The sequence below is a fragment of the Phycodurus eques genome, chromosome 9, assembly GCF_024500275.1.
Source record: "Phycodurus eques isolate BA_2022a chromosome 9, UOR_Pequ_1.1, whole genome shotgun sequence".
NCBI classification, from domain to species: Eukaryota; Metazoa; Chordata; class Actinopteri; order Syngnathiformes; family Syngnathidae; genus Phycodurus; species Phycodurus eques.
Window position 1 is genome coordinate 19138643 of NC_084533.1, and position 26965 is coordinate 19165607.

Consider the following 26965-nt stretch of genomic DNA (forward strand, 5'->3'; position numbering starts at 1 on the left):
ATTTAGCGTAACTCAGCCACCTCCAGGTCATTCACAAACCAGGCGCTCTCAGCCAGATAGGGACAGGTGCCAGCTCTGCCAGCAAAGCCTGCCAATTCACACTGTTTGAGAATCTGCCAGCTATAGGCCATTCCTCTGTCAAAAACAAACTATACAGTATTTGGATCCATTGCAATAAGAGGCAAAGAGGGAAAAAAATCCAGCTCAGATTTATGCAGTCGTATTTTACAGGCGATTTACAAAGTGGCTAATTAGAATTCAATGCTCTTCGGTCCGTGTTCCAGAAGGGCTTACCTCTATTACTTAAGTATACATCCCATGTTTTATAAGGTAGACTGTGTCTTTCATTACTGCAACATCACCGGAATGTTTTAACAGAGTGGCTAGTTTTCAAAGAGCTTAACTTTACCCTTTAATTCCCCAAGAGTCATTATGTGTGCACTGTGTCTGTAGTGACTATCGATACGTGGCAGCAGCCCTGGCAGTAATGCGAAACGTCACCCAGCAGATCAATGAGAGGAAGAGGAGGCTGGAAAACATTGACAAAATTGCCCAGTGGCAAGCATCCGTCTTGGACTGGGAGGTACGTACGTGTGTGTGTGTGTGTGTGTGTGTGTGTGCACGCGCGCGTGCGTGCGTGTGTGTATGCGTGCGCAGCTTCTGGGTGTGTATGTAAGCTACAGCTTTTATGTCCTGTACGCTTGACGTTGTTAGCTTTAGCACCATGGAATATTAATTAACACAACAGTCGGGTACATCTGTGTAGCATGCACATTGAGGAAATAAAATGTAATCCTGCTCGAGACCCCTATTTCTGACTATATGGTGTCCTGATATGCTTGTTTTATTGATCATGGTAATTCTGTTTTGTCTCTCTTCATCCACTTCATCTAGTTATCACCAAGTCCCTAGACTCAGTGTTCAGTTTCATTTTTGCATAAATGAACTGGTCATCATTCCTTGAATCCCACAATTCAATAAGAATAAATTTTCTCCGTTAACAGAAGACTAGACTCTACACAATCAGGATTTTTTGGGCCGATCAGCGAGTTGAAAAAAAACGATCACCGATCCGATCACAAGATGGAGCAATGTGTCTATTTAAATGACTTGTTAATTTACTGTATATACAGTAAATTAAAAAAAATAATTAAAAAACTGAAAACATTCAATTAATTTTGTTATGACTTTGAAATAAATCATTGGGTTTTTTTTCATCCTTAATTTTGGGAAACCCATTCATTTTTAAATATCATATAACTTAATGTTTCTTCACCTTTCCTCAACAGTCAGTATTGTAACATTTGGCGAATCGGGATTTTACAAAGGGTTTATTAATAGCTACAGATTATGTGCATTGCTCAGATGAAGAAAAAAAGTCCCAAAGAAGTGTGGACCATTCATAGGCCAAAACATTATTTGGGCAAAAAGAGCTATGGTCAGTTTTATGTGCTTTGCCTTTAATATAATGGCTTGGCTTTCAGAGTAAGATAAGGTCAAAATTCAATTAAGCTCATGTTTAATTGTTTTTTAGAACAATCATTTTCTGAGTGACATATGAAAACCTTTTGGGGGGGTGACACCATAACCAGCCCAGTCAATCCACACACAGACTCCCAGACTTGAGCCAACGTACAAGCTGAAATAGTCCTTTACTCGTTCTTCTTTGCTGACTTCACAACCGCCAATCAACAGGCTTAACCGCCCGAAGTCAGAGTTCAGATATTACACTGTACATTATAGAACACATGAAATAAAAGGGGAACTATTTACAACCTGAGCCGTGAGGCTTGCTGGGGTACCGTCAACTTCATCGACGCTACAGTATGTTGTTCAACTCCGTAATATATTTTTATGCTGTGTTTGGAAAGCACATTGTTATGCGTCCTGGATTAAAAAGATAAAGGCAAAAATTAATATATGATTTAGGGATTCTTTCAATGAGTAAACCTTTGATTTATTGATTTTGTGTCTGTTTTAATGTGTCTAGGGGGATGATATCTTGGACAGAAGCTCGGAGCTCATCTACACTGGAGAGCTGTCATGGATCTATCAGCCATATGGGCGCAGCCAGCAGCGAGTTTTCTTCCTCTTTGATCACCAGCTGGTTCTCTGTAAGAAGGTAGAATGTCTTTATTTTGTTTCACTTTCTTCCTTCCATTTTGATTCCTGTTTGCTTGAGAAAAATCCAATAAGGGAGACACAAACCGAGTCTGCTCCTTGAAAGTTGTACATCCCGACAAAGATGCTTTAAGGCAATGCAACTTCTTGCTTAGGCTGGAAATATATTACCCAATGCAAGACGCATGAGCCCTCGGTTAAGTTCAAATACTCAGCACATTTTTCAAAATGTAGCTGCGGTAGTTTGAGCTTCGATGCACTGAGGCTGTGCTCCCCTGTCAGATGAATGTTCATGCTTGGCTACACTCAGCTATACATGCACACAGAGGCACAGGCACGAATGCGGTGAGACAGTTCCACACAGTGTCTCACCGAGACTGAGGAAATGCATTCTCACATGCATCCAAATGTGAACCAAAAACAATTATCTCACCACTTACACACAGTTCACAGTTCATGTTCGGCTTATGTATATGCTGTTAGTTCATCTAAAGTATATATATTCATTAAGCAAAGCAAAGAAAAATTATTTATATGGTGCATTTCATACACAAGGTAACTCAATGTGCTTTACATGATTAAAGGTATTTAAAAACAAAGGAAAAAACAGCTTCTAAACATTTAAAACAAAGAGAGAAATAATTTAATAAAAATACAATTAAAACAGCATACAGTGCACGAAATATCATTTAAAAGTGGAAGTGGTCTAAAAAGCATGGGGGGGGGAAAATAGTTTTTAACCTGGACTTAAAAACATGCACACTTGGGGCTGACGTCACTTCTGTTGGCAACTTATTCCATTTGTGTGCAGCATAATAGCTAAATGTTTACCATGTTTGCTTTGGACTCTGTGCTCCACTGTTTGACCTGAGTCTGTCGATCTCAGAACCCTACTGGGTTTATATACCATTAGTATTTCATTCATGTATTCAGGACCTAAACCGTTTAGTGATTTATAGACCAGTAGCAGAACTTTAAAACCTTTTCTAAGGAAGCCAGTGTAAAGACTTTAGAAATGGAGTAATATGCTCTGACCTCTTTGTTCTGGTTAGAACCCGAGCTGCAGCATTCAGTCCAGTCAGAAGACCTTTCCAATAGTCAAGTCTACTTGAGATAAAGCATTGATGAGCTACTCCTGGTCTGCTTGACACATGCAAGCCTTCACTCTGGATATGTTCTTCAGATCATAGAAGGCAGTTTTAGTAATTGATTTGATATGATTGTTGAAAGTCGGGTTGGAATCTTATCAGAACACCAATGTTTCGGACTTGGTCTTTGGTTTTTAAAGAGAGTGACTCCAGGTATTTACTAACAGCAATCCTCTTTTCTTTATTGCCAAAAACGATTATCTCAGTTTTGTTGTGGTTTATTTGAATAAAATTTTGGCTCCTCCAGATATTTATCTGTTTTAGACAGTGACACAACACCTCAATTGAACTGTAGTCATCTGGAGACACTGCTAGATATAACTGTGTGTCATCTGCATAGCTATGATAGTCAAAATTCAAGTTCTGAAGATTTTTTACCCAAGGGTAGCATATACAGGTTGAACAGGAGGGGTCCAAGAACTGACCCTTGAGGGACCCCATAGGTCATTGCCATTCGATGAGATTGAACACTTCCAATGGTTACAAATTAACTCCTTTCCTCCAGGTAGGACCTGAACCATTTAAGGACTGTTCCATTTAGTCCCACCCACATTTCCAACCTGTTCAGCAGTATATTATGATCTACCTTATCAAAATCCACACTGAGGTCCAACAAGACCAGAATTTACACCTTTCCCGAGTCAGTATTAAACCTTATATCATTTAGCACTTTAATAAGAGCAGATTCTGTACTGTGATGAGTTCGGAACCCTGATTGAAATTTGTCAAAAAGTCAATTTAAATTCAAGAAATTACTGAGTTGATTAAAAATAATCAACTCAACAATCTTGGCTATGAAAGGGAGATTTGAGATGGGTCTATGGCTTGCTAACATGGGCGTCCAGCGTTCTATTTTATTAACAGAGGCTTAATGGCAGGTACTTTAAGAGCTTTAGGAAACTCGCCTGACTGAAGTGAGCAATTGATTATTTGCTGCAAATCAGCTAGTACAGACTCCGTAATAGCTTTGATAAAGTCAGATGGTATTGAGTCAAGACAGTTCGTTAATGGTTTCAGCTGCTGAACCGTTTTCTCTGCGGTTTTTTGGTCAACTGTATCAAATTCTGACATGGTCATAGAGTTTTTCCTGGGTGGCTTCAGATGTAGTATCGTTTTATCATTTTGCTGATTTGTGCTAATATTTAACCTGAGGGATTAAATTTTTTGACTAAAATAACAAGCAAATTAATTGCATTTATCTGGTGTTAGGAGTTCTGGAGCGATCTGATTCGGGGGGGGGGATTCGGGGGGTTGTGAGCTTGGCAACCACAGCCAACAGAGTGCGGAGTATTGTTGAAGTTCTTACTGATGAGTTCAGAAAAGTGTTGCTGTCTAGCCCTGACTAACTCTTGGTTAAAATTACAAAGACTTTGTCTGTAGAGGTCATAGTCAATTTAGTTTAGTTTTTCTCCACTTACGTTCTGCTTTCTTACACTTTGATTTAGAGGTCTTTACCATCATTGTGCTCCTCCATGGTGTTCTAGGTCACCTCAAGATTGTCTTAGTTTTAATAGGAGCAACAGCATTCCTGACATTTGAGATTTTACAGGTTAAATTATCCAAAGGTTCATCAACTGTCTCAGCATTCACAGTTTGTAGCACAACAATTGTCTCCATAAACTTATTGGCAGTACTCTCATTTATATACCTTTTCTTATATACATAGAGGTTGTCTGAACTTTTGGAAGAATCTGTAATTCAAAGTATACACAAAAATGATCAGAAATAGCCATATCCTTAATGTCAATTGATGTCAATTTCAACATCCTTAGAGATGACCAGGTCTAAGATGTGACCTTGAGTGTGGGTTGGACTGTTGAGAGAGGTCAAATGTGTCTAGTATAGCAGAGATTCTTCAGATTTCTTTTCAATGTTATTGTCAACATGAATATTAAAGTCTCCTGTTATGACAAAATAGTTGTAGTCAGTACAAATAACTGACAGCAGTTCTGAAAAGTCCTCCATGCATTTTCTATTGTATCTTGGAGGCCTATAAATTATGAAAAAAATAACCTTTGGGTAACCTTTAACTAAAAAACAGAGCTATTCAAAAGAGCTAAAATCACCCAGTATAATTTCTTTACACTGAAATAATGACTTAAAAATAACACCAATACCACCGCCTTTTTTCCCTATTCGACACTTGTTCATAAAATAAAGATTTCCTGGTGTTTCCTCATTTAAAATGGTATTACAGCTACTTTCTGTTAACCACGTTTCATTTAGTAACAAAAAGTCCAGATCATAGGTTGTAATGATGTCATTAATTAATCATTGATCATTTCTTGACCTCATTCACCCTTTATCTATCACTGCTGATCATTTCTGGCACCACAAATTCCAGGATGTGTGCAGATCTCGTTTTTTTACAATGCCATTGGGGAAAAAAATCAAACGAATTTAGGCTCTTTTTTTGTTTTTATTTTTCCTATACTTCCTTCTCTAGCATTCTCAGTCCAGCGACAGGCCTCTGGGGGTGTGAGCCCTCCATCACGTATTGTTCTTTTCAGTATTGTACATAGATGTGGTTTTATCTCTGCATGCTCATTAGAGGTTTTCTTTCTCTTTTTGCCTCGCTGACCTCATTGACTGGATGTTATTTGTTCCTTAGGCACTAGTGTTGATATGTGGCAATTAGTTTATGTTGACAGAACATGGAAGTAAATAGAAGTTAGGTTGGCTAAGGTTATTTGTGCTGGATGCACTGGACTGTTGGCATGGTCTGATCTAGCCTTCGGCCTTTTCGGAAATTGCGAATGTGTGTGTTATATACTGTAATGCTCTGCTATGTTAATTGAATCTGTAGATGTATACAACCATTGTGTAGTATTGTAATAGAAATATAATTTAACATCTTTTGAAAACCAAATTCACTGCATAGCCAGCATAGAAAAAGGAATGTACTGTACAATAAATCAGGGGTGGGACCAAGTCTTTGCTTTGCTTTGCTTTGCTTTATCCAAGTCAAGTCACGGTTGAATATTATTACAACTCATTTTTCACAGAGTTTGAAGAATATATGCCAGAGACTATTTTTGTATTGCCTGTTTGTGTGTGCTTATACAGTGTTTGTGTATCAATATTCATTATTTTGAGAGCTATAAGTGTCACAATGTCGATGCTAATTTCAATGAGCTCGTCAATGGTGTTTTTCATTTTGTGTTAGCGTTGAGCTAGTGGGTTTTGTGAAGAAAAACGAAGAAAGAAACAAAGTCTGTGACGTATTTGAACATTCAATAGGTGTAATTCCTTTGTTATGTTTGTTTTGTTTTACAGTGAACTTCAACTGGAGTGTCAATAAATGTCTTTAAGCATAGATCATTCAGTATTACTCCTTGCAAATATGTTAGCATCTTAACAACCTGTTGTTGTGATTGCGTAGGCTCTGCATGCCATCCTAGAGCTGCTAAATAGTAGTGCTGTAGCGGAGTATGGAATGGACCGCTTGTATAAGAATGGTAAAATGAGAGATTTTAGATCCAGTCCACTTCGATCCTTGTTTTTTTGCTGACATCGGGCCGATCTCAACGATCAGATCAGGACGCCCCTTGTATAAAATGGCAGTATTTAGTCATACTTTATGTATTTGCATCATAGTTATAGTCAACGAACCATGTTTTTTCCTGATGGAAACGAAATTATGACTACGTACATAAAAATGCATTTGAGGGGACTACGCCGATTATTGTCTATTGACATTTTTGTCAAAGAATAAAGTCGAGATAGAATTGCCTGCCAGCGATGAGATCCAATCAAAAATTATTTTGTTTGAAGAGCCGGGAGAAATTGACAAGAGAACCAATCACAACGACGTGATTAGGAAGTAACACATACCAGTTTGAGATTGAATCCAGGAGCAGCGAGCATCGAGTTCATATATACAGTATAAACATAAAATAACTAGACTTTACACCGATCTGATTTGTTTGCTCGCTATCAGCCGATAATTAGCGAGTGTTGTTGGTCACCGGTGCTCGGGAGAGGACTTTCATTCAAGGATTGCCTTGAGGTATGTTCACGTACTTTTAACATGATACGGCTCGCAAGCATGCAACAAAACGTTAAGTAGCCTAGCAAGCTAGTGCTAGCACTAATGGCTGTAAATAAACATGCCGGCGTTATGTCGAATCATGCTCTAAAGTTTTGGTGTGTGTGAAGTAATTTAATTACAATAAAGTAATTTAATTACAGTAAGTTAGCACCCAATATTTCTGTCATGTTCTAATGTTGGTTTGACCTGACTGATTAGAATATATGACCTGCATATGGCATAAGGCCTTTTGAAGATACTCAGTATACAATACACAAGTATATACAGTAAATGAACAACATCAACACATTGCTCCATCTTGTGATTGGATCGGTTATTGTTTTTTTTTTAAACTTGATCGGTGATCGGCCCCAAAAATCCTGACTGTGTAAAGCCTAAAAATAACTATACTTTATCTATGGCCGCAAGTTCATTAGAACGTTTTTAGAAACACGAGCCATTGGAAAAGACAATTACAAGCCGGTCATTCTACAATCCACGCACAGGTGAGCATGTTAAGTAAATAAAAATGTTTTTAATTGATTATTTAGTTTATTAAGTCCCGTTTCTTTCCTGCTGTTTTGCTAACACTCCTTTTTCCATCGGTGTGTGGGAGATAGGAATAATTGTAGTCTAACTTTTCATAAAACGAAGTTATTGTGTCGCTGTTTGTCCACAGACACCCCACATACTTTGCTTTTAGCAGTTCTTACTAAATTTTGAGCTCCATTGGTCATCAGTGTTTCCAAATTGTAATTGAAGACGTCCTTAATGCACAGTTTGTCCAGGCATGTGCTTTGAAAGCAACTTTAGTTCATCCACGGCAGTTACAAAAAGAGCCAATACAATACTGTATATGCATATTTGGACTTCAAAAATAAAGCTGATGTTAAAAAGGCAAATCTATAGCCATGTGTGCCTCTGCGCTTCAACAGGTGACTAATTATTTGCACGTTACAATGCGCATGTTTGTGTAGTTATCCAAGAGTTCACGGGTGACGGGGCACTTGCGTCAGTGCCACAGACTAGAGTTTATTATATTTTTTCTTTTTAGTGTAATACTTGAGTTTCACTGATACAGAAAGAGCAGGCCTGATGCACTCAAATGTTTGTATTTATGCACTAATGGCACTGCTAATTTTACATGCATATAAATTTTGTCCAAATAAATTAGATCCATGTCTGTGTGTGAACTGCATACCTTAACGTTCCTAAAACATTTATAGGGTTTTAATTTCATCTTAGTCAGTGGTTCCAAACATTTATACCAAGTACCAACGATAAAAATGCTTACCCTCCAAGTACCACCATTATGAATAGTTACTTTATAGCGCATTACTCCAAGATTCCGCCATTTTGAGTAACAAGCAAAGTAACGCGTTACTTTCCCCAGGAGAGTAATCAGACTACAGTTACTTTTTCAAACCAGCAATAGTTTGGAGTCATCAATGTCTCTCACTAAGTACTGATTTGTGGCTGGTAAATTGCAGTCCAGCCATTCAGTAGCATTTAACCGCTGACACAGACCGCTGTTTTCACAATAAGCGGAAGAAAGCGATTGGGAGGCGATTGTTGATTCTACAATGCACGGTGCAGTACGATAAAAGTGCAAAGAAATGCACGATCCCACTATCGCCACACTATTTTTGTTATTTTACTTTGTAAAAAGTGTATTTGATTGTTGGTACTTTTTTATGTACACATTAAGAATACAGTTTTACTGGCGTGTTAAGTGCGCAATGCATTGTGAGTTAATTATTCATTACGCGCGGTCATAAAACGGTCATGGAGGTTAAGGACTGACGCACTGAAGGACTTACAATACTTAAATAATATTTACAGTAAAAAGTGAGATGTTTCAAGTTCGTCTGTAGTCCAGACTGTGAGCTGGTTTAACGCACTGTTGATGTCACGTAAGTAAATGCTTCTCCCCCCCGTCAATCACCCACAGCTTTGCTAGTTAAACAGTTGCGTAATCTTGTCACCTTTTCTCACTCTTCGTGTCAGAATTACGATGGTGGGAGAAATGGTGTGTGTGTGTGTGTGTGTGCGCGCGTGCGTGTGTGTGTGTGTGTTTGTATGTCCCCCAATATCAAACCCCCACTCACTTTCACGTTTACGTCTATCAGCTAAGATTAGAGCAGTGTACTGATAATGGTGTGCTTGTTTACATTTAGGTACTTACTGTACTGTGTTGTCATGTCAAGACCGCACTATTTTACTGATTTAATGTGGCTTCAACAACACAAATAATTAAGTTGATGACATCATTCTGTAACTTGGGTGGTTACCAAGTAATGGGTACAGTTAAGCTAATACTTTTTTGGTACTACTGTGGATAAGTGATATTCCTGCCACTTGGTAGCTGCTGAAAGTAACAAAAATAATATTTTTTTCTAACTTAGTTACTTTTGAAATAAAGTATTCAGTAAAGTAACTAAGTTACTTTTAAGCTCAAGTAATCTACACACAACACATCTTTCTGTGCACCTCACCAGGATCTGATACGACGGGACATCCTGTACTATAAGGGTCGCATCGACATGGATCGCTACGAGGTGCGGGATGCCATTGATGGGAGAGACGATGACTTCAACGTAAGTGTAAAGAACGCCTTCAAACTGTGCAACAAAGACAGCGACGAGATCCACATCTTCCTGGCCAAGAAACCCGAGGAGAAGATCCGCTGGCTCAGGGCTTTCCATGAGGAGAGGAAGATGGTGCGTGAGGATGAGAAAATCGGTTAGTCACAACAGCGTTCGCTTCATTCACCATGGGAGGGGTAGCATCCATGGTTCATATGTACTACAACTTCTTTGCAAAACAAAACTATTTACCTCTATATCCAGATGCTATTGGTTCAAATTCCATGTTCAAGTGTGGGATGTATTTTACAACTTCTTTGTGAAATGATAAATGTAAACTTCAGAGTTTCTTCCTTTTTATTAATTGTGTGAATACTGAGCAAGCGATTACGCCGCTAGTCATCACATTTTTCTTCCCCTTATCTGTCAAGCTTTTCATTAGTACAATTGCTCTACTGATTTTAACACAGTCAAATTACTTTTACTTTTCTGAGCCTAAAAACATATCAGCCCCCCCCAAAAAAACCTTCAAGAAAACAATTGACAGAAAATAATGATGTGACAGTGATGCCACGGCATTGCCAAAGGCACTTGCTGAGTGTCCAATCGGATAGTTCGGATGTCACCCCTGCAGCCCCAGACAAGCATATTTGTATGGTATTATGACACTATGATATGAAATTATATGATATATGATACTCATTAATTCAGTTCTTATCTGTACTGCAATCTTTAGTTTGACCACTTATTTTTTACAACATACCGTTTAGGTTTTGAGATCTCAGAGTATCAGAAGCGACAGGCAGCCATGACAGTGAGAAAGGTGACCAAACAGAAAGGTGAGGCAACAAGAAGATATCAGGTGATTTCCATTTTCTTTTCCTCGCTGGTGTGCTCTGTCTTCTCATTGTTGTTTATTATTCTTTCAACCTGCTTTCATATCTACTTTCAATTACTTTTAACAAACACACATTTTATGAATGGTGTACCGAGTAAACTGGAAAAGTACAGTTGATTAAGGTTTGCTTTCGGTCTTTTTATTTGAGTTAACTTTCTGTCTGCTCCCATTAAGCTGAATCGCCACATGTAGTAAAGCGGCTGTTTAGCATCAATGAAAAGACAGATGGACTTTTTGCATGAAGTATTGTGTTTGAGAGATGACACACGTCTTCATGGCATCTGGATCCGGTGTCATTTCCTACCTCCAACAACTGTTTGGGTTAGGGTTAGCAACTTTTTGTTGTTGTTGTTGTTCTTTTTTGACTGAGCAAAGGCAAACGTTGGTTGGTTTTAACTTAACATTATTATCCAGTACTTCATCATGTACTTCACAGTTGCCTCTATAGTTTTAGGTAGTAGGAGCCTGCGTAGGATTAGCACCTGAGCTTGGGACAAGCTAATAAGGTCCAACACAAGATGACAAAGATAGCTGAAAGCCATAGCCTCGGCTAGTAACGGTCAGTCACAATTTCCAATAAACTGTGTTCTTTCAGATTTTTTTCACATAATTGTGAAAGCTGATGAACCAAGTTAGTCAAAGTTGCTGAGGTAAAAGGTCAGATCTGTCACTTTCTTTCCACCTCTCTGCTGCTTGTAATTATCAACAGTTCTTCAACCATTTAAAGAGTATGTATTTTTATTTAAACCAGAACTGTTTTGTTCTCTTTGTCAGACCTAAGACCCTATTGAAGCAATATGACAAGTGACACTAAAATAATCTACTTTACACTGTGTAACTCAGTCTGATGAAACCACAGCTTCAGTCACCAGTGAAACCCAACAGCCTTACAACTAATTGAAGACAAAAGACAAAAAGAGAAACCTGTTTCTTAGATGCTCGCACCTATCAGCACAAACACTGGGCCCACATGTCACAACTGCTGGTGTCATCCGTTTGTATTTTAGCCATTTTAGTGTTAGTCTAGATGTTTTTGTGTTTGTTTTTTTTAAACCATGACTGATATTTTCGCTAAAGCCAGTGGCACAATAAGCATGATCATCCATTAAATTATGAATTAACCAATGACCACTTCTGAATGTTCTCTCTGATGTCAACCCTCATAGATGTCTGTCAAAATAAATGTTGTGGATGTGCTGTATGTGTACATGGCTGGCACAAGGTGAAGTACTCTCTTGAATTTCAGATTCATTTATAGATTTCCTCTTGAGAAAGAAGGCCATGTTGTATGGACATGGTTTGAAAATGATAAAGGTATATGCATAACAGTTCTCTTTAGAGCTAGCACAATAAGATGCCATGGCAACTGCTAAAACAGCATTGGGAGGTGTTGTCATTAACCTTGGCACTGGAGCATTAAGTCACTGTCCAATGTTCACGATCACATGCAGTATCTCAGAGAAACAGCTTCCTTTGGTCACAAATAGACCAAACTCTTCTCACTGCTAAAACGGTGTTTGGCAAAATACCTGTAACAAAGCACACAATTTTATTTATCATTTTATGTTTATTTCTGAGATGCCATGGCAACTTTTGAATTTTTCATCTCCAAATATACTAGTTTGTTATTATGCCAGTATACTTGTGATGCTTGTAGACTTGCTAAATGACATGATAGAATCTAGTTCAGTGCATATTAACAGCTTTCTGTTGGCCTCTATTTTCACCACCCTTGTGTTCCTCAAGTGTTGAGGGTGCTATTCAAACAAACATGCTGTCAAGAAACATGCAGGAACAATGTCTGTTGTCCAAAAACCTGGTTGCAGCATTGTATCAAATGTGATGCGTTCTCTTGTTCACATGTAACAGACATTGCTTGAATAGCATCTTTCATCACTCTTCTGTCATCGCTAAAGCTGAATTCCACTTCCCATCCTCTTCAGCAATCATCATATGATCATATTTCCGGTTTAACATGCAGGAATGTTACCAACGGAATTTCATTTTTATGCGTGCACCTGTTTGCTGTGGTAGCATGAATAGATGTTGTGCTATCAAGCAATTCAGTGACAATACTAACAATTGTTTTCCCTTTGCTTTGTGCCTATGCTGCCTCCTTGTCCCCCTCCCCCCGTACCCCTTTCCTGCTTTTCTGCGCCTGCTTCTCTTCTAGGTGTAAATAGGTGCACGCCCCCCTCATACCCGCCCCCCCAGGATCCCCTCAGTGCGGGGCAGTATGAGGTAACAGAGGACATGGCACAAGGAGAGGTTTTTGAATTCAGTCAATCCAAACGAGGCCAGGCTCCTTTCTGGCAGAATTTTAGTAGATTAGCTCCGTTTAAGAAATAGAGACTCTTTTGAAGGACCACCTATTTTTTCGTAGAAGCACTAAACACTGGATGATCGTGTCCCACAATGAAGAAAATACAAAAACACATTGACTTGAGACTTTCAAAGCTAAGGACCAATGTTAATATTGGGTGTGGTTGAAAGCAGCAAGAGGACTGAAGACTTTCACAGAATCGAGGGGAGGAATAAAACATAATAATTCATACTTGTTGAAAACATTCTTAGGTATCATGCTTCTCCAGCTGAGTCAACCGTCACTTGCGCTCTCATTCAGATTCTGCAACACTTACCTGTATCATCACACCATCTGAATGTCCTGGAATTCGTAGAGATTGTTGTCTTACTCTCTTTAAATCCATTGTCTGAAGACACACACCAGGGAGCGCCAGGTGGTTGTATGATTGTGTCCAAGATCTTGCTGTGCTGCTACACTATGTGAGATTACATGGTGCATTCTTGTGAATGTGTGGCCAAATAACGACAGACCTATGCTACTCGCCAGGGTGTCTGAAGTACCTGCAAAAGCGCGACTCTGTTGGGCGTCACCTCTCCCACCGCTAATTACAGACCATCTCAGCTCCACTCACGTCTTCATTTGGATCGCCTCTCTACTTGGTCTGGAATAGCCCTCTCGTCGCAATGTCGCCCTCTCTTCGTCATCCTACCTTCTTCATCTCGTTACTCACCTGTTCAGCCTATATGATTTAGAGGAAGTGTTTCATTCCTTCAGAAACCTGCCACCGGCCATGATATGACCGCTCCAGGAACAAATCAATAGTGGGAATTTCAGTACAGTGTATTAACATTCTTTCACCAAGCAGTTTTGACAGGGTATTCATATCCCATCACGCAAAATGTCGAGGGCTGTGGGTTGTGGAGAGTTTGCTGGTCAGATGAATCTGCTGGGAGCAGGAGATAGGCAGACTACGTTCCAGCCAGCTAGTGCCAGACCCCATCCCTTCTCTCCCCAGAGACCACCCCTGTAGCACTGTGCTGGTAGCTTACGGACTGTTTAGAAAGACCACGGCCCACTTCAAGAGCTAGCAGTGAGGTTGATCTTTAAAATGTCTGGGGGTTTTTTGTCAGCTCATGATTTATTTTTATTTATTTTTATTTTTTTTTACTTATTTTTTACTGCCCACAATGGAAAAGGGCACAGCATGGCAGAATACATTTGGTTGAAGATTGATGTGCACGGATGGCTGTAGGTAGACCCTAACCACCACAAGGAGGTCAAAACAGGCAGATATTTTAAAAAAAGTGAAAAAGAATATATTCGTGTGATATGAGTATGGAGGCACAAAGACGGATATAATGTGTAGCATGCTGGCATTTTCTGATTGTGATTCATGTATCTCTACAGATTGCAGTTTAAAATCTTGGCTTGGCATTGCCCCCCCCCCATCATGTTGTTTATTCAGATCTGGCACAGAGTTCCACACTATTAACTGAATTTCTGAAGACTTGTTTCACCCGCAATGAACGAGAGACTTCAGTATAGTAGTTAGAAAAACAAAGATCTTCTTGAAATGGCTTGTGTTCGTTGCTACTGCAGGAATGTAAGCAAAACATCTGTCCAAGGTTTGTGAGCATAGTTTGACCTCAGACACATTTCGTTTGGATTCACTGGAAAGTACATCTACGTATCTGAGCAATGTGCCATCATTACTTTATTACTCAGTATGAAAGAGTTATTCATGATATTGTTCTATGTAATTTGTTTGCCTTCAAAAAGGCCTTATAAATTCCTGGGAAAACAGCATAGAATTTATTTAAACAGTATGTTGTACAATCTGTGTTTTGTTTCAGTAAAGAAAGTTGAGACATGGATGAGTGGTGTCGCTCCCAGTCCGATTGCTTTGGAAGATAATTCCCTTCACCAACAACATACGGTTCCTAGACAATGATAACCTCAGGTCCAGTGCTGCGCCCACCCCACCGCCTCACCCCCGCAGATGCAAACGCACACAGAGACACACAATCATGCGCACTTACTGGCCCATTGTGCTGCGGAGAAGAGAGATGCTATCTAACAGTGCCTTCCAGCATTCCACTAGTGATTATCTGTTCAGTTTCACAGGCAGATTCAAATTTGTCACGTATTTTCCCTTCAGTGTTGGACTTCCAACGGTCTCTTCCTTTCTCTCGCACGAGATCCACTCGGACAGATATCTCTTCCACATGAGTCGTTTCTGTGCACACGGCACACTCCAAACACTTACTTTGTTATTACTATATTACATAGCAGCAATTATCTTGCACAATTATAAATTATTTTTATTTCAGATAGATTATTTAGAAATGACATGGAATTCCTTTATTGTTTAAAGACGATTTCTTTGGAATATATATGAGAAATCATTAGTTTTGCATAGTGGAGTTGTAGTGTTGAAAGAATATTATAAGCAATGGGTTATGAATTAAATAAGAAAAAGTCATCTATTTTAACTTTATCAGCTACACACTGTAAATAGTGTAAAAAGAACAGATCATATATTTGGATATTGGTATTTTGCGTTGGAGACGAATGTTGATCCAGTTCTAGCGTATGGTAGAGCTCAGTAACAGGTAAATGCATGCTTGTGGCATCCAATACTTTGCATGAGACTTAAAACAACTCTTTATGGTTTGTTTGCTTTTAATGGGATTTTTCCACCATGATGCATTCCGTTGTGAACCCACTGTCATCTCACCAGAGGGAGTTCTGGTCTCTGTCCACCTGTCTCCTTGCTTATGTCATGTTTACGCTTGTAGCTTTTGTTCTTATTCTATGTCAGGAATTGGAGAGGGACTTATCCTCACACAGAGTCAGAGTGAACTCCTGATAGGTCAAATGAAATATTTGGCAAACTGGCATTCTGTGTGCCAAATATTAGATGTTCTCTCTTTTTTATTCCAATCTACACTGGCACAGCTCTAATCGCTGGTTATTTATGGGTACCAGTAGCGCTGAGCTTCAGAGGATCACGCAAAACGGGTATAGGTTTTCTATGACAACCAAATGGAGTTAGCACTGATCATGGGTGTTGTCTGTAGATTTTTAGTCGATCAGAAGAGCCGAATGCATCTGTAGGGATGTGCTAAAAATAATCCTAATCCTGAAGACACACACAGAGTACTTCATTACAATTCATATCATGCTCTTGTTCAAAATAATGCTCTGAAGTATAACAACTTCACAGTAAAGATGATTTTCTCACTTGTATTTATTTAATTAGTAGCCAGTGTTCAATGTTGTAACTTTGGAGCCAAATTGTTCAAACAATGGTTTGGTTTGGTTGATCTCATAAGGTTACCATTCTGATCGTTTATTCAAGGCCCAGACGTTGGCCTTCAGTGAAGGTCATTTTAATACAATTGGTTTTCCAATCATGTCCTGAGACAGCCAAGTTAGCGAACAGAGTGCATAGGAGGCTGCTTTTTATTCCAATGTGTTTACAAAACACTTGCATAGAGCATTGCCACATCACCACGAAAGATCTCTTGGTTGCATCTGAACAGTCAGGGTACCACAGAGTACAATGAGCCATATTAGATGTGGTTTTCAATGACTGCAATGTGATCTGAAGACGGGCGTCCCACTTTTAGAAACAGACGATTCACTGTATAATACCATATAGTCCAAGGTTTAGGTTTTGCCTACCGTAGAAAACTAACTCACTGCCCAAAATCATTTGTCTCCACATGCAAACATTTGTCATTTTTGTTATTGCTGGTATTTTGAGTTTGATGATTTGATGTAGAAATGAAAAATAATGCTTATTCAATCCAGAAACTGTGAATGGGAGAGTGGGGAAGTCAACTGTATGTACATTATATGTTTTGGTGTATTCCGAAGCACTGGGAAAACGTTGTACTTCGCTGTAAAAAAAGAAAAAAGAAAAAAAAGAATCCATATCTGATATAGCTGTACTTTGTTTGACAATAAAACCTCTCCAGATTGGTGTCGGGCGTTTGTGTGTGAGTGAGTGCATTGGTTTAGATTTCCTGTCCTGGGACATTTTGTGGCATTTCTAATATTTGGCACATGGATTCATTAATGATGAATTCAAAGAGATTGTTTGGGGGGAAATGTTGGAAAGCAGCGGCGTAGTTGGGGAGAGACGTTCGTCTTTCTGAATCTTTCCCCCAAACTAGTGTCAATTAAAAATAATTCACATTTGTGAGAGACTGAATTCAGAGGATTTTGACTTTTTCAAAATAATATATGCAAAAAATGTCAAACCTTTCCATTTTGTTTGCAATAAGGTTGCTGGCAAGAATTATGTCTTACTGAATTCTTGTGTTTAGTGTTGCCATTGGACTTTCAACTGTCTTGCTACTAATGCTTTATTTACTGTCATTGTCATCCTCACTCGGGTCGTGGGTGTGCTGGAGCCTATCCCAGCTGACTCTGGGCGAGAGGTGGGGTACACCCTAAACTGGTCGCCTGGCAATCGCAGGGCACATATAAACAAACAACCACTCGCACTCACATTTACACCTAGAGGGAATTTAGAGTCTTCAGTCAACCTACCAAGCATGTTTTTTGGGATGTTGGAGGAAACCGGAGTACCCGGAGAAAACCAACGCAGGCACTGGCAGAACATGCAAACTCCACACAGGCGAGTCCGGTTTTGGACCTGGGTCATCAGAACTGAGGACCTGAGGGAGATGTGCTATCCAGTTGTCCGCCACTGTTTGGTTATTTTTTTTAAAAATGCCCGCCAAAAATGAGTCTGCAGATTGTAAGTATGCTGCCATCAATTAGTAATAAGATTTATGCAAATACATCTCTCAGCCGACTGCTCCTCTTTTTCCGGCGAGCTGTTAAGACTCATTGGTGTGATGCGGTGTGGGTGTGTGTTTTTCAGAGGTTTGCTCCAGTTGTGACTCTTTAGATGAAGGCATTGAACTGTTTATGTGGGAGAAGATACTTGCAAAATAAAAATAAAAACAACACTGAAGACGAAAATAGCTCAGCTAAACTTCCTTTGGCAAGGCCCAAGGTTGAGTCAGATCAATGAGTAGCACAACTGCGGCCTCTAGTGCCCATCAATGATGTTACACTTAACAAGGACATGGAAGCGTTTGTCAAGGACTAAAGTATTGGGACGTCCTTGAGGCTTTAACACCAAACGAAGGTCAAAACAAAAGAAAGACTGTCTGCGGCCCATTCATCCAAAAGAGCATTGTGTTGGACAAGCAGACCTGTCTCCCAATCTGTTCTTTGTGTATGAGATCCAGGTCCTCTTTGGTTCTTTAATATCAAACCCGTCAAATCATGGCATCCCTGAAGTGTTCCCACAAAGAACTGTCCAACAAACCTTGGTATGAAAAATAATTCCGATTTTGGAGGAATTTAGTCCAACACAACCTTTGATCAGTTACAGTAATTGTAGTAAAGTCATACATTCATTTACTATTCAAACATTGATTAAAAAATAATTCAAAATCATTTTACTGCACCAGAAAATCATGTCCTTTGAAACAACAAACAACAGACATTTCGTTGACTATTGTCCACTTGCGTAGCAGCTTGTGGTTTTGTGGTTGCCATGTCTGCCTCACAAATATGAGGTTTAATGTTTACATTTTTTGGGGGGGGAAGTTTGCTCCAATTTTCCCGTGTTGAGTTAGTTGCATATTCTCCCCGTGCTTGTTGTTGTTGTTGTTTCAGTTAATCTGGCTTCCTCACACGTTCCTAAAACACAGTGGCGCTCATGTGCATTTTGTAGCCTTCAGTGGGGATTTACCGGAGTCATTAATACCGTTGATATCATGTTGCAATTATACTATACACAAATGCAACATAACAGTACATCATCTGGAGCAGCTATCCATCCATCCATTTTCTGAGCCGCTTATCCACACAAGGGTGCCTAACCCAGCTAACTGTGGGCAGGAGGCGGGGTATACCCTGAACTGGTTGGCAGCCAATCACAAGGCACATACAAACAAACAACCATCCGGACTCAAATTCACACCTACGGGCAATTTAGAGTCTTCAATTAACCTACCATGCATGTTTTTGGGATGTGGGGGGAAACCGGAGTGCCCGGAGAAAACCCATGCAGGAACGGGGAGAACATGCAAAATCAATATTTATTTAATAACATGTGACTAAAACATGAAAACATACATTATACTCACTCAGAGTGATGCTGATTCTTAAATGTATTGAAGTGTGCAAATCGTTACAGACGAGTTTTGCTAGTTGAAGCTGACTTTCTCTGACCAACCATTCAAATGACAAAAAAATGCTGACGTTGCTGCGGGTCAGCTAGCAGGCCCTTTGCGGTGAATTTGAAATCTGATCGGTTCAAGAAACAGCAGCATCGCTAACATAGTTTAAGTTATATCGGCCAACACTACTGATTCTGAAGTTCCGTGGCCCAGATTAGATTGACATGGCAGCACATATAATCTTAAATCTAGTTCTGAAATCTGTCTGGAATCACGTACTGGAGGAGTACAGTGGAGCCTTGAGAAACGCTACGAAATGAAGAGTGCTCGGAATAAATTCATACAATTTTATGAAACAAATACATATGTGCCCTGCAATTGGCTGGCGACCAGTGCAGGCTCTTGCTCAGTTAGTTGAGATAGGCTCCATTTTACCCGCAACCATAATGAGGACAAGCTGTACAGAAAATGAATAAATGGATGTGTCATCCAATTTATTTATTTTTTAACTCGAAGAGGACTTAATAACCAACACTGACATAAAAATTATTGCTGCTTGTTCTGATGCTAACTGGAACATCCCACGTGTTCAGAGGTGTTGTGCTTCAGGTAGTTCCTCAGGAGAAGAGGAACGTCCAAACCGTCAATGGCAGGATCTTTGTTAGCAAAATGAAGGTATCTGCGGAATGCTAGGCGAGTCTGTGACATCAGAGGTTTGGGACAAACTGGGGCAGAAAGACACAAAAAGTTAAAGCAACAGTTGAACTTTTTTGTGACAAAATGAAATCACAGTCATATGGGTCTTACCCCTTTCTTTGAGCAGCAGAGCCAAGGCTTCATTCTGCTTTGTTGTCTTGTCAACGATGAGTGTCGGCAGATATACATCTGCTCCAAAGTCTATAAGAAGTTGGATGTACTCCACGCCGCAACCGTAACGCAAACATACCTCCAGCACAGTCTTCGGCTGCTTTATTCGGGCCAGCATCTTCTCATCTGTGCAGTTATAGTTAGGGTTAGTTCCATGGAGGAGTAGGAGTTTAAAGCAGTCCAGATGTCCGTACACCGCTGAGATATAAAGAGGCCCTCGGCAAGCCGTAGCGTTAGATGCCCACTCTGGTCCTTTGGGTCGAACGTCCACTTCTGCTCCAAAGCGGAGCAGCTCTTGAAGAATGTCCACATCCCCTTCTCGAGCAGCTGTCAGCACCGGCGAAGAGTTGTTGTGCTGGCTTCCGTTTGGGTCGGCTCCGGCCTTCAGGAGAGCCACCACACAGTCTAGATGTTTGCCGCTAACAGCCGAGAACAATGGCGTCTGGGCCTTCACGTCCAGGCTATCTACCTGGACATGATCACACCAATAATGCTTTCATTCATTTTCCAAAGCACTTATCCTGTATTTCAATTATCAAACGAAAATCCACTCCCCTATGGAGTTTCATTTTATTTTCATTAAAACAGCTAAAACGGTTCAAGAAATAAGCGAGGTGGACACAAATAACCAGCATATAGACCTGCAGGTTAATTTATTATGTTTATTTTATTCTGGTTGTAGTTTGCAGTGATGTAGAACTCCACTTATATTTCTGAGAGGCATTTCTATTTTTTGAAATGTAAAAAAGGTCATTGAAATATAAACAACTTTGATGCAGTGCAGTGCAGTTTTGCACATGCTGTCAAAGTTTCTCACCTTATTCAGCTGAGGTTATTTCCAAGCGAAACGTATTACACATTATTATATCATGCTGGTCGGCACGATGGACGACTGGTTAAAGCGTCTGCCTCACAGTTCTGAGGACCGGAGTTCAATCCCCGGCCCCGCCTGTGTGGAGTTTGCAAGTTCTCCCCATGCCTGCGTGGGTTTTCTCCGGGCATTCCGGTTTCCTCCCACATCCCAAAAAGATGCATGGCAGGTTAATTGACAACTCTAAATTGCCCGTAGGTGTGAATGTGAGTGGGAATGGTTGTTTATTTCTATGTGCCCTGCGATTGGCTGGCAACCAGTTAAGGGTGTACCCCGCCTCCTGCCCGATGACAGCTGGGATAGGCTCCAGTACGCCCGCGACCCTAGTGAGGAGAAGTGGCTCAGAAAATGGATGGATGGATGGATGGATGCATATAAAATTTTCTTTCAATATATTAGAGAGCTCTTCGACACCACTGTACCTCTAAAACTATCCAACTCGCGTTATTTTTATGAAATAATCAAATTCTGAAATAAAGTGGGTGCTGGGATCCATGTTGATATATATATATATATTTTTTTTTAGCTTTTTATTTAATTAATTTGTTTGGGTGTAAGTGTTGCTTTGGTCTAAAATAGACTGCTTCTATCACCGTGGTTCATATTAAAATAAGATCAGTGAAGATCGTTCAAAGCTCAGTGAAGCCTATCTGATCTAACATGAAAGGCGGTGTCCTGTAATTATGCAGCTTTAATGCATAATATGTTCAACGCGTGTAAAATGCTGAAGGCACAACATGTTTTGATTTCTAATCTAAATACATAACCAGCCCGAGAGTCACAGGTGACCCCTCTACTTCCACACTGCTGCACATCACAAATACCTCTGCACCGTGCTCCAGTAGCAGCTCCAGGCACTTCAGGTGTCCCAAAGCAGCAGCAGTCCGTAAGGGGGTTACGGGGACCCCCCAGCCACTTCGACTGTTGATAGACCTCCTGTAGCTCTCCTGAGAAAGAAGCTGCGCGAGGAGAAAGATGTTGTCGCTGCTCACGGCGTTGTTTAATGATTGACTCAGAGCGTTGTCCTCATCGTCCTCCCTGGGCTGCAGCAATGAGAAGATCTTGGAGATGTCCATCAAACTCATGTCGACAGCTCGACCCACGGGCATATTTATCTCCAGGCCGGTGCGAGTTAAAGCTCTGCCATCTGCAAATGCAGACAATGGGGATGGTAATGCACCCAAACATATCTGTCGTTTGTTTGTGTCTATTTGAGCACAAGTCTATGTGACAGCTGTGATTATACTGTGCATATGTAATGCCACAAACTGTTTGACATGAAGGGATCATTACATCTTTAAAAGCCGACATTATTGTGAAAATGACACATTATTACAACAAAAACTCACCTTATTCGGCTGAGGTTATTTCCAAGCAAAAATGACGCAATCACCTTCAAGTTACATTCAGGAACGGAAATAAGTAGGTACATAGGGCAGAACCTGTGCGTGTCTGTGAATGTGTGATGCATGCAGAGACTTGTGAGTTGTAAAAGGTGCCCGATAGTGTGTTTGTGTTTAAGGGGCTAAAATGTCTGGGGGGGGCTAAATTTAGACCACAGATGGGCCTGGCTGAACTTCCATTCTTGGAGAGTTGAAGCGCAGGTTTAAAATTAGAAAGGTGATAGACCAGTGGCACTCTTTGATTGGTGTGTGTCTGAGTGTGTGCGCATGTATGTGTCACTGATGTCCAGGACAAAAACAAAAATAGAACAGATGTGTTTATGTCTGTATGCCAGAATTAAAGGCGTGTAGAATGTTATCAAGCACGACCGTTGTGCCACTTTGTCCTGACAGAGTAAGTATGCAAATTAAGTCGCATTTACATATTTGCCACGGTTACAGGTGAATAAAAGCTGAAAAATCACAGAAGAATCCTGGCATTGCTGCTATCCTCTCTCCCAATCCCCAGTTTCTCAACAGAAGCCATTTTAGTAAGTGTCAGCTGCGTGACTGCGAGACATTTCCACCGTGAAGCCAGCAATCAGCTGTTCTTTTGCCAAGCCTAACTCGTAATAGAATGTAACACCACATTCTTTCTGCAGATGGCAAATAGTCGAGATTGCTGGCATTCACTGAATACACCATGGAGAAGTTTCCAATTATTTGATAACATGTACACATGATACAGTATGTCACAAAAGTGACTACGTGCTTCACATTTCTGTAAATATATTTCTATTTTATATTTAAAATGGGACAACACTAAATAATTGACACTTTACTATGATGTATAGTTGTATGTGCTTGCTTAACTGTGTGAATTTAATGTTCTCTCAAAATAATGCAATACACACCCATTAGCGTCCAAAACACTGACAACAAAAGTGAGTACACCCCTAAGTGAAACTGTCCACATTGTGCCCAAAGTGTAGAAATTTTGTGTGGCCACCGTTATTTTCCAGCAGGTTGCTACTGGAATTCTTTTCCACTCCTCCACGATGATATCGGTGAGCTGGTGGATGTTAGAGACCTTGTGCTCCTCCACCTTCCATTTATGGATGCCTCACAGATGCTCACTAGGATTTAGGTCAGGGGACATAGAACACTTGGTCAGTCCATCACCTTTGCCCTGAGTGGTTGTGTTGAAGGTGTGTTTGTTTCCAATGGAGGGGATCATTGTCTGCTGCAATCTGCTTATAGCCTAGCGCTTATTTTAGTCGATCAACAATTCCTTTTCCAGGTATTCAGATAGTGCTTGACTGCCATGAGGTGTATATTGAACATCCAGTGACTAGAATGAGAGTGCGAGAGTGATAACTTGTATGTACAGTTCAGCATCAATTATGCCTTCACAGATGTGCAAGTTACCAATGCCATGGGCACGAGCACACCCCAATATCATCACAGATGCTGGCCTTACAACTTGATGCACTGATAACAATTCAAATTGTCCTTTTCCTCTTTAGCCCGGAGGACACCACATCCATGATTTCTAAAAACTATTTGAAATGTGGACTCGTCAGACCAAAGCACACTTTTCCGCTTTGCGTCAGTCCATCTCAGATGATCTCGGGCCCAGACAAGCCGGCGGCGTTTCAAGGTGTTGTCAATATATGGCTTTCGCTTTGGATGTTAGAGTTTTAACTTGCATTTGCAGATGTAGCAACAAACTGTGTTAACTGATAATGGTTTTCTGAAGTGTTCCTGAGCCAATGCGGCAATATCATTTACACAATGATGTCGGTTTTTCATGCAGTGCCGCCTGAGGGATCGAAGGTCAGGGGCATTCAATGTTGGTGTTCGGCCTTGCCGCTTTCGTGCAGGGATTACTCCAGATTCACTGAATCTTTTGATGAGATTATTGACCGTAGATAATGAAATCCTTAAATTCCTAGCAATTGTACATTACTGTTATTGTTACATTATTATTTGCTGATGCAGTTTTTCCACAAAGTGGTGAACCTGCTTGTGAACAACTGAGCCTAATGGGGATGCTCCTTTTCTACCCAATCATGACACTCACCTGTTTCCAATTAACCTGTTCACCTGTGGAATGTTCCAAACAGGTGTTTTTTTTTTTTTTAGCTTTCCTCAACTTTCAAAGTCTTTTTTTTTTTTTGGAACATGTTGCGGGAGTCAAAATCAAAATGAATATTTTTATATGAGAATATTTGGCGGGAAAAAAAGATTTTTATCAGTTTGAACATTAAATATGTTGTCTTTGTAGTGTATTCAATTGAATATTCTGTAGGTTGAAAGGGATTTTCAAATCATTGTATTCTTTTTTTATTTACATTTTACACAACTGTCCCAACTTCATTGGAATTGAGGTTTGTGTAACATATAAAGTATACATGTCCATAAAACCCCATGTACTGTAGTAAGATACATTGTCGTGAAAAGTGAGTGCATAAGTGTTTAAAACCCCAACAATAAACGTAACGGCTAATAATTAATAATAAAAAGGCTAATAATTACATGAAAACTTTGGTAACTGTTTTTGATTCAAACTTTCCTTATTTGCTTTACATAATGAGAACAATCTCTCATCGTTATCATAAATAAATAAAAAACTGAATAAATTGAATTTGCATCCTCGTTTTTTCTCCACTTGATGGCGATAGTGATACATTGATTTCATAGCGTGTTCTTGTAAACACAAAAAGAAGACTGCTTGACAAAAAAAAAAAAAAGTTTAATAAATATATTGTATTCGTACATTTGTAGTTGGTAAGGCACGTATTTTGAAATTCATTGATGTCCTTGCTTCTTCCTGTGTGCAAGCATAAAGGTAAGGAATTGCTTCGTTTTTTCATACCATTTTAATTTGATTATTTTATATTTTATATTGCCACATTTTTCTGTCCTCTGATAAGTCGGTCCAAGCAAAAAGAGTTCGAGCAAAGATCAGTAAGCAAAATACTGTACGTCAGTAGCGATCAGCAAGCTTTAAAACACTTAATAATCAGCATCTCTGGTGAGTAGGATGCACATTTTACTACATTATAATGCTTTTGTCGTGTACCAAATGCACAGCTTGCCACTTGTAGGATGTTTTTTTCGTGTGCGTGTCCTTAATCAAGCCCAGCAACGTCAGCGTGAGGCCTCTTGGGAGGTTAAGATTTGGCAACCCCCTTTTCAAGGTCCTCAAGTGAAGCCCGTCCCGCTTTGTTTCATTCTACAGCTGACGGTAAAAATTCTCTTAGACAAGATGAGAAGGGTGAGGAGTCATTCATCTGTAGCACACAAGCCAACAGAAAGCAAGTGTCCGGCCTTTTCGTCATGTTCTGTGTGCGCTGGTTCGTGTTAATGCATGTGTGTATATGCGTTCTGTTTTGCACTGTGGTCAATGTGAGGAGTAACAGGTTTCTGTGGCCTTGAAAACTTTTATCAGAACGAAGACACAATTGCAGTACCAGACACTGCAAGGCAGACTAAATACACCCATGATCTTTATGGCCTAGGTCCAAACATCTCTAATATTGATGTCTCCTGGAGACACCAAAGTGTTTAATCTGATGCCGTTGGACCTTTTGAACAATTCTTTCACTTAGGAGTGTGCATGTTAGTAGAGTTTGCCGAAAACGCCTCGTCGCCCTTCAATGCCCCTCTTTGGATTTGGGAGTAACTATTTTGTGGAAATATGCGGGTCACAGCAACCTGTGGTCGCCTTAGCAACTACGAAGGAACGTGGAGTTGCCCTGGCAACAGATGAAATGAGAGGTTACCGTGACAAAAACACAACAGGAACTCATTTAGCAGGACCTCACTGTCCTTTTTCCGACAGATCGCAGCAATGACAGGCACATCATTTGTACAATGTGAGGGACAATGTTAAGGTGGAGTCAAATGTTTCTATGTCTTCATTTTTAATATGCTGGCCACACCAAGCTGATTGTCCAATGGAAACCAATCCTTATGTTGCATACTACAAATACTCACTGGATGCTTCATCAGGCAAACGTGAGATTCTGTTCAACTCTTATATCAGAAATAATACTTGTAGTTGACATCCATCCATCCATCCATCCATCCATTTTCTACCGCTTATCCGAGGTCGGCTCGCGGGGGCAGTATCTTTAGCAGGGACGCCCAGACTTCCCTCTCCCCAGCCACTTCATCCGTCTCTTCCGGGGGGATCCCGAGGCGTTCCCAGGCCAGCCGAAGGATGTAGTCTCTCCAGCGTGTCCTTGGTCGTCCCCGGGGTCTCCTCCCAGTGGGACATGCCCGGTACACCTCACCAGGGAGGCGTCCGGGAGGCATCCGAATCAGATGCCCCAGCCACCTCATCTGGCTCCTCTCGATGTGGAGGAGCAGCGGCTCTACTCTGAGCTCCTCCCGGATGACCGAGCTTCTCACCCTATCTCTAAGGGAGAGCTCGGACACCCTGCGGAGGAAACTCATTTCGGCCGCTTGTATCCGGGATCTTGTTCTTTCGGTCATGACCCACAGCTCGTGACCATAGGTGAGGGTAGGAACGTAGATCGAC

At 40.4% G+C, this 26965-nt stretch overlaps 2 protein-coding genes across 5 annotated transcripts in view; one reads left to right on the forward strand and one right to left on the reverse strand.

Moving 5' to 3' along the window:
- The window catches only part of LOC133407593 (spermatogenesis-associated protein 13-like), a 58136-nt gene extending 41062 nt beyond the window's left edge, over positions 1-17074 (forward strand). For 2 of the 4 annotated variants that reach the window (XM_061685642.1, XM_061685643.1), the window contains 5 exons: positions 454-583; positions 1991-2122; positions 9798-10041; positions 10655-10723; positions 12956-17074. In XM_061685642.1, coding sequence (XP_061541626.1) covers positions 454-583; positions 1991-2122; positions 9798-10041; positions 10655-10723; positions 12956-13131 — 751 coding nt within the window. In that variant the 3' untranslated portion in view covers positions 13132-17074. Of the gene's footprint in view, positions 1-453; positions 584-1990; positions 2123-9797; positions 10042-10654; positions 12097-12955 lie in introns of all 4 variants that reach the window. The other 2 variants (XR_009769200.1, XM_061685644.1) reach the window with 2 other exon arrangements.
- A 2789-nt stretch (positions 17075-19863) lies between these two features.
- Positions 19864-22393, reverse strand: asb12b (ankyrin repeat and SOCS box-containing 12b). Its single transcript, XM_061686114.1, has 4 exons — positions 22384-22393; positions 21859-22181; positions 20104-20632; positions 19864-20021 (listed from the first exon to the last, which is right to left on the reverse strand). The coding sequence occupies exons 2-4, from the start codon at positions 22141-22143 to the stop codon at positions 19864-19866; spliced, it is 972 nt and encodes a 323-aa protein (XP_061542098.1). The 5' UTR covers positions 22144-22181; positions 22384-22393.
- Positions 22394-26965: the final 4572 nt, after the last annotated feature.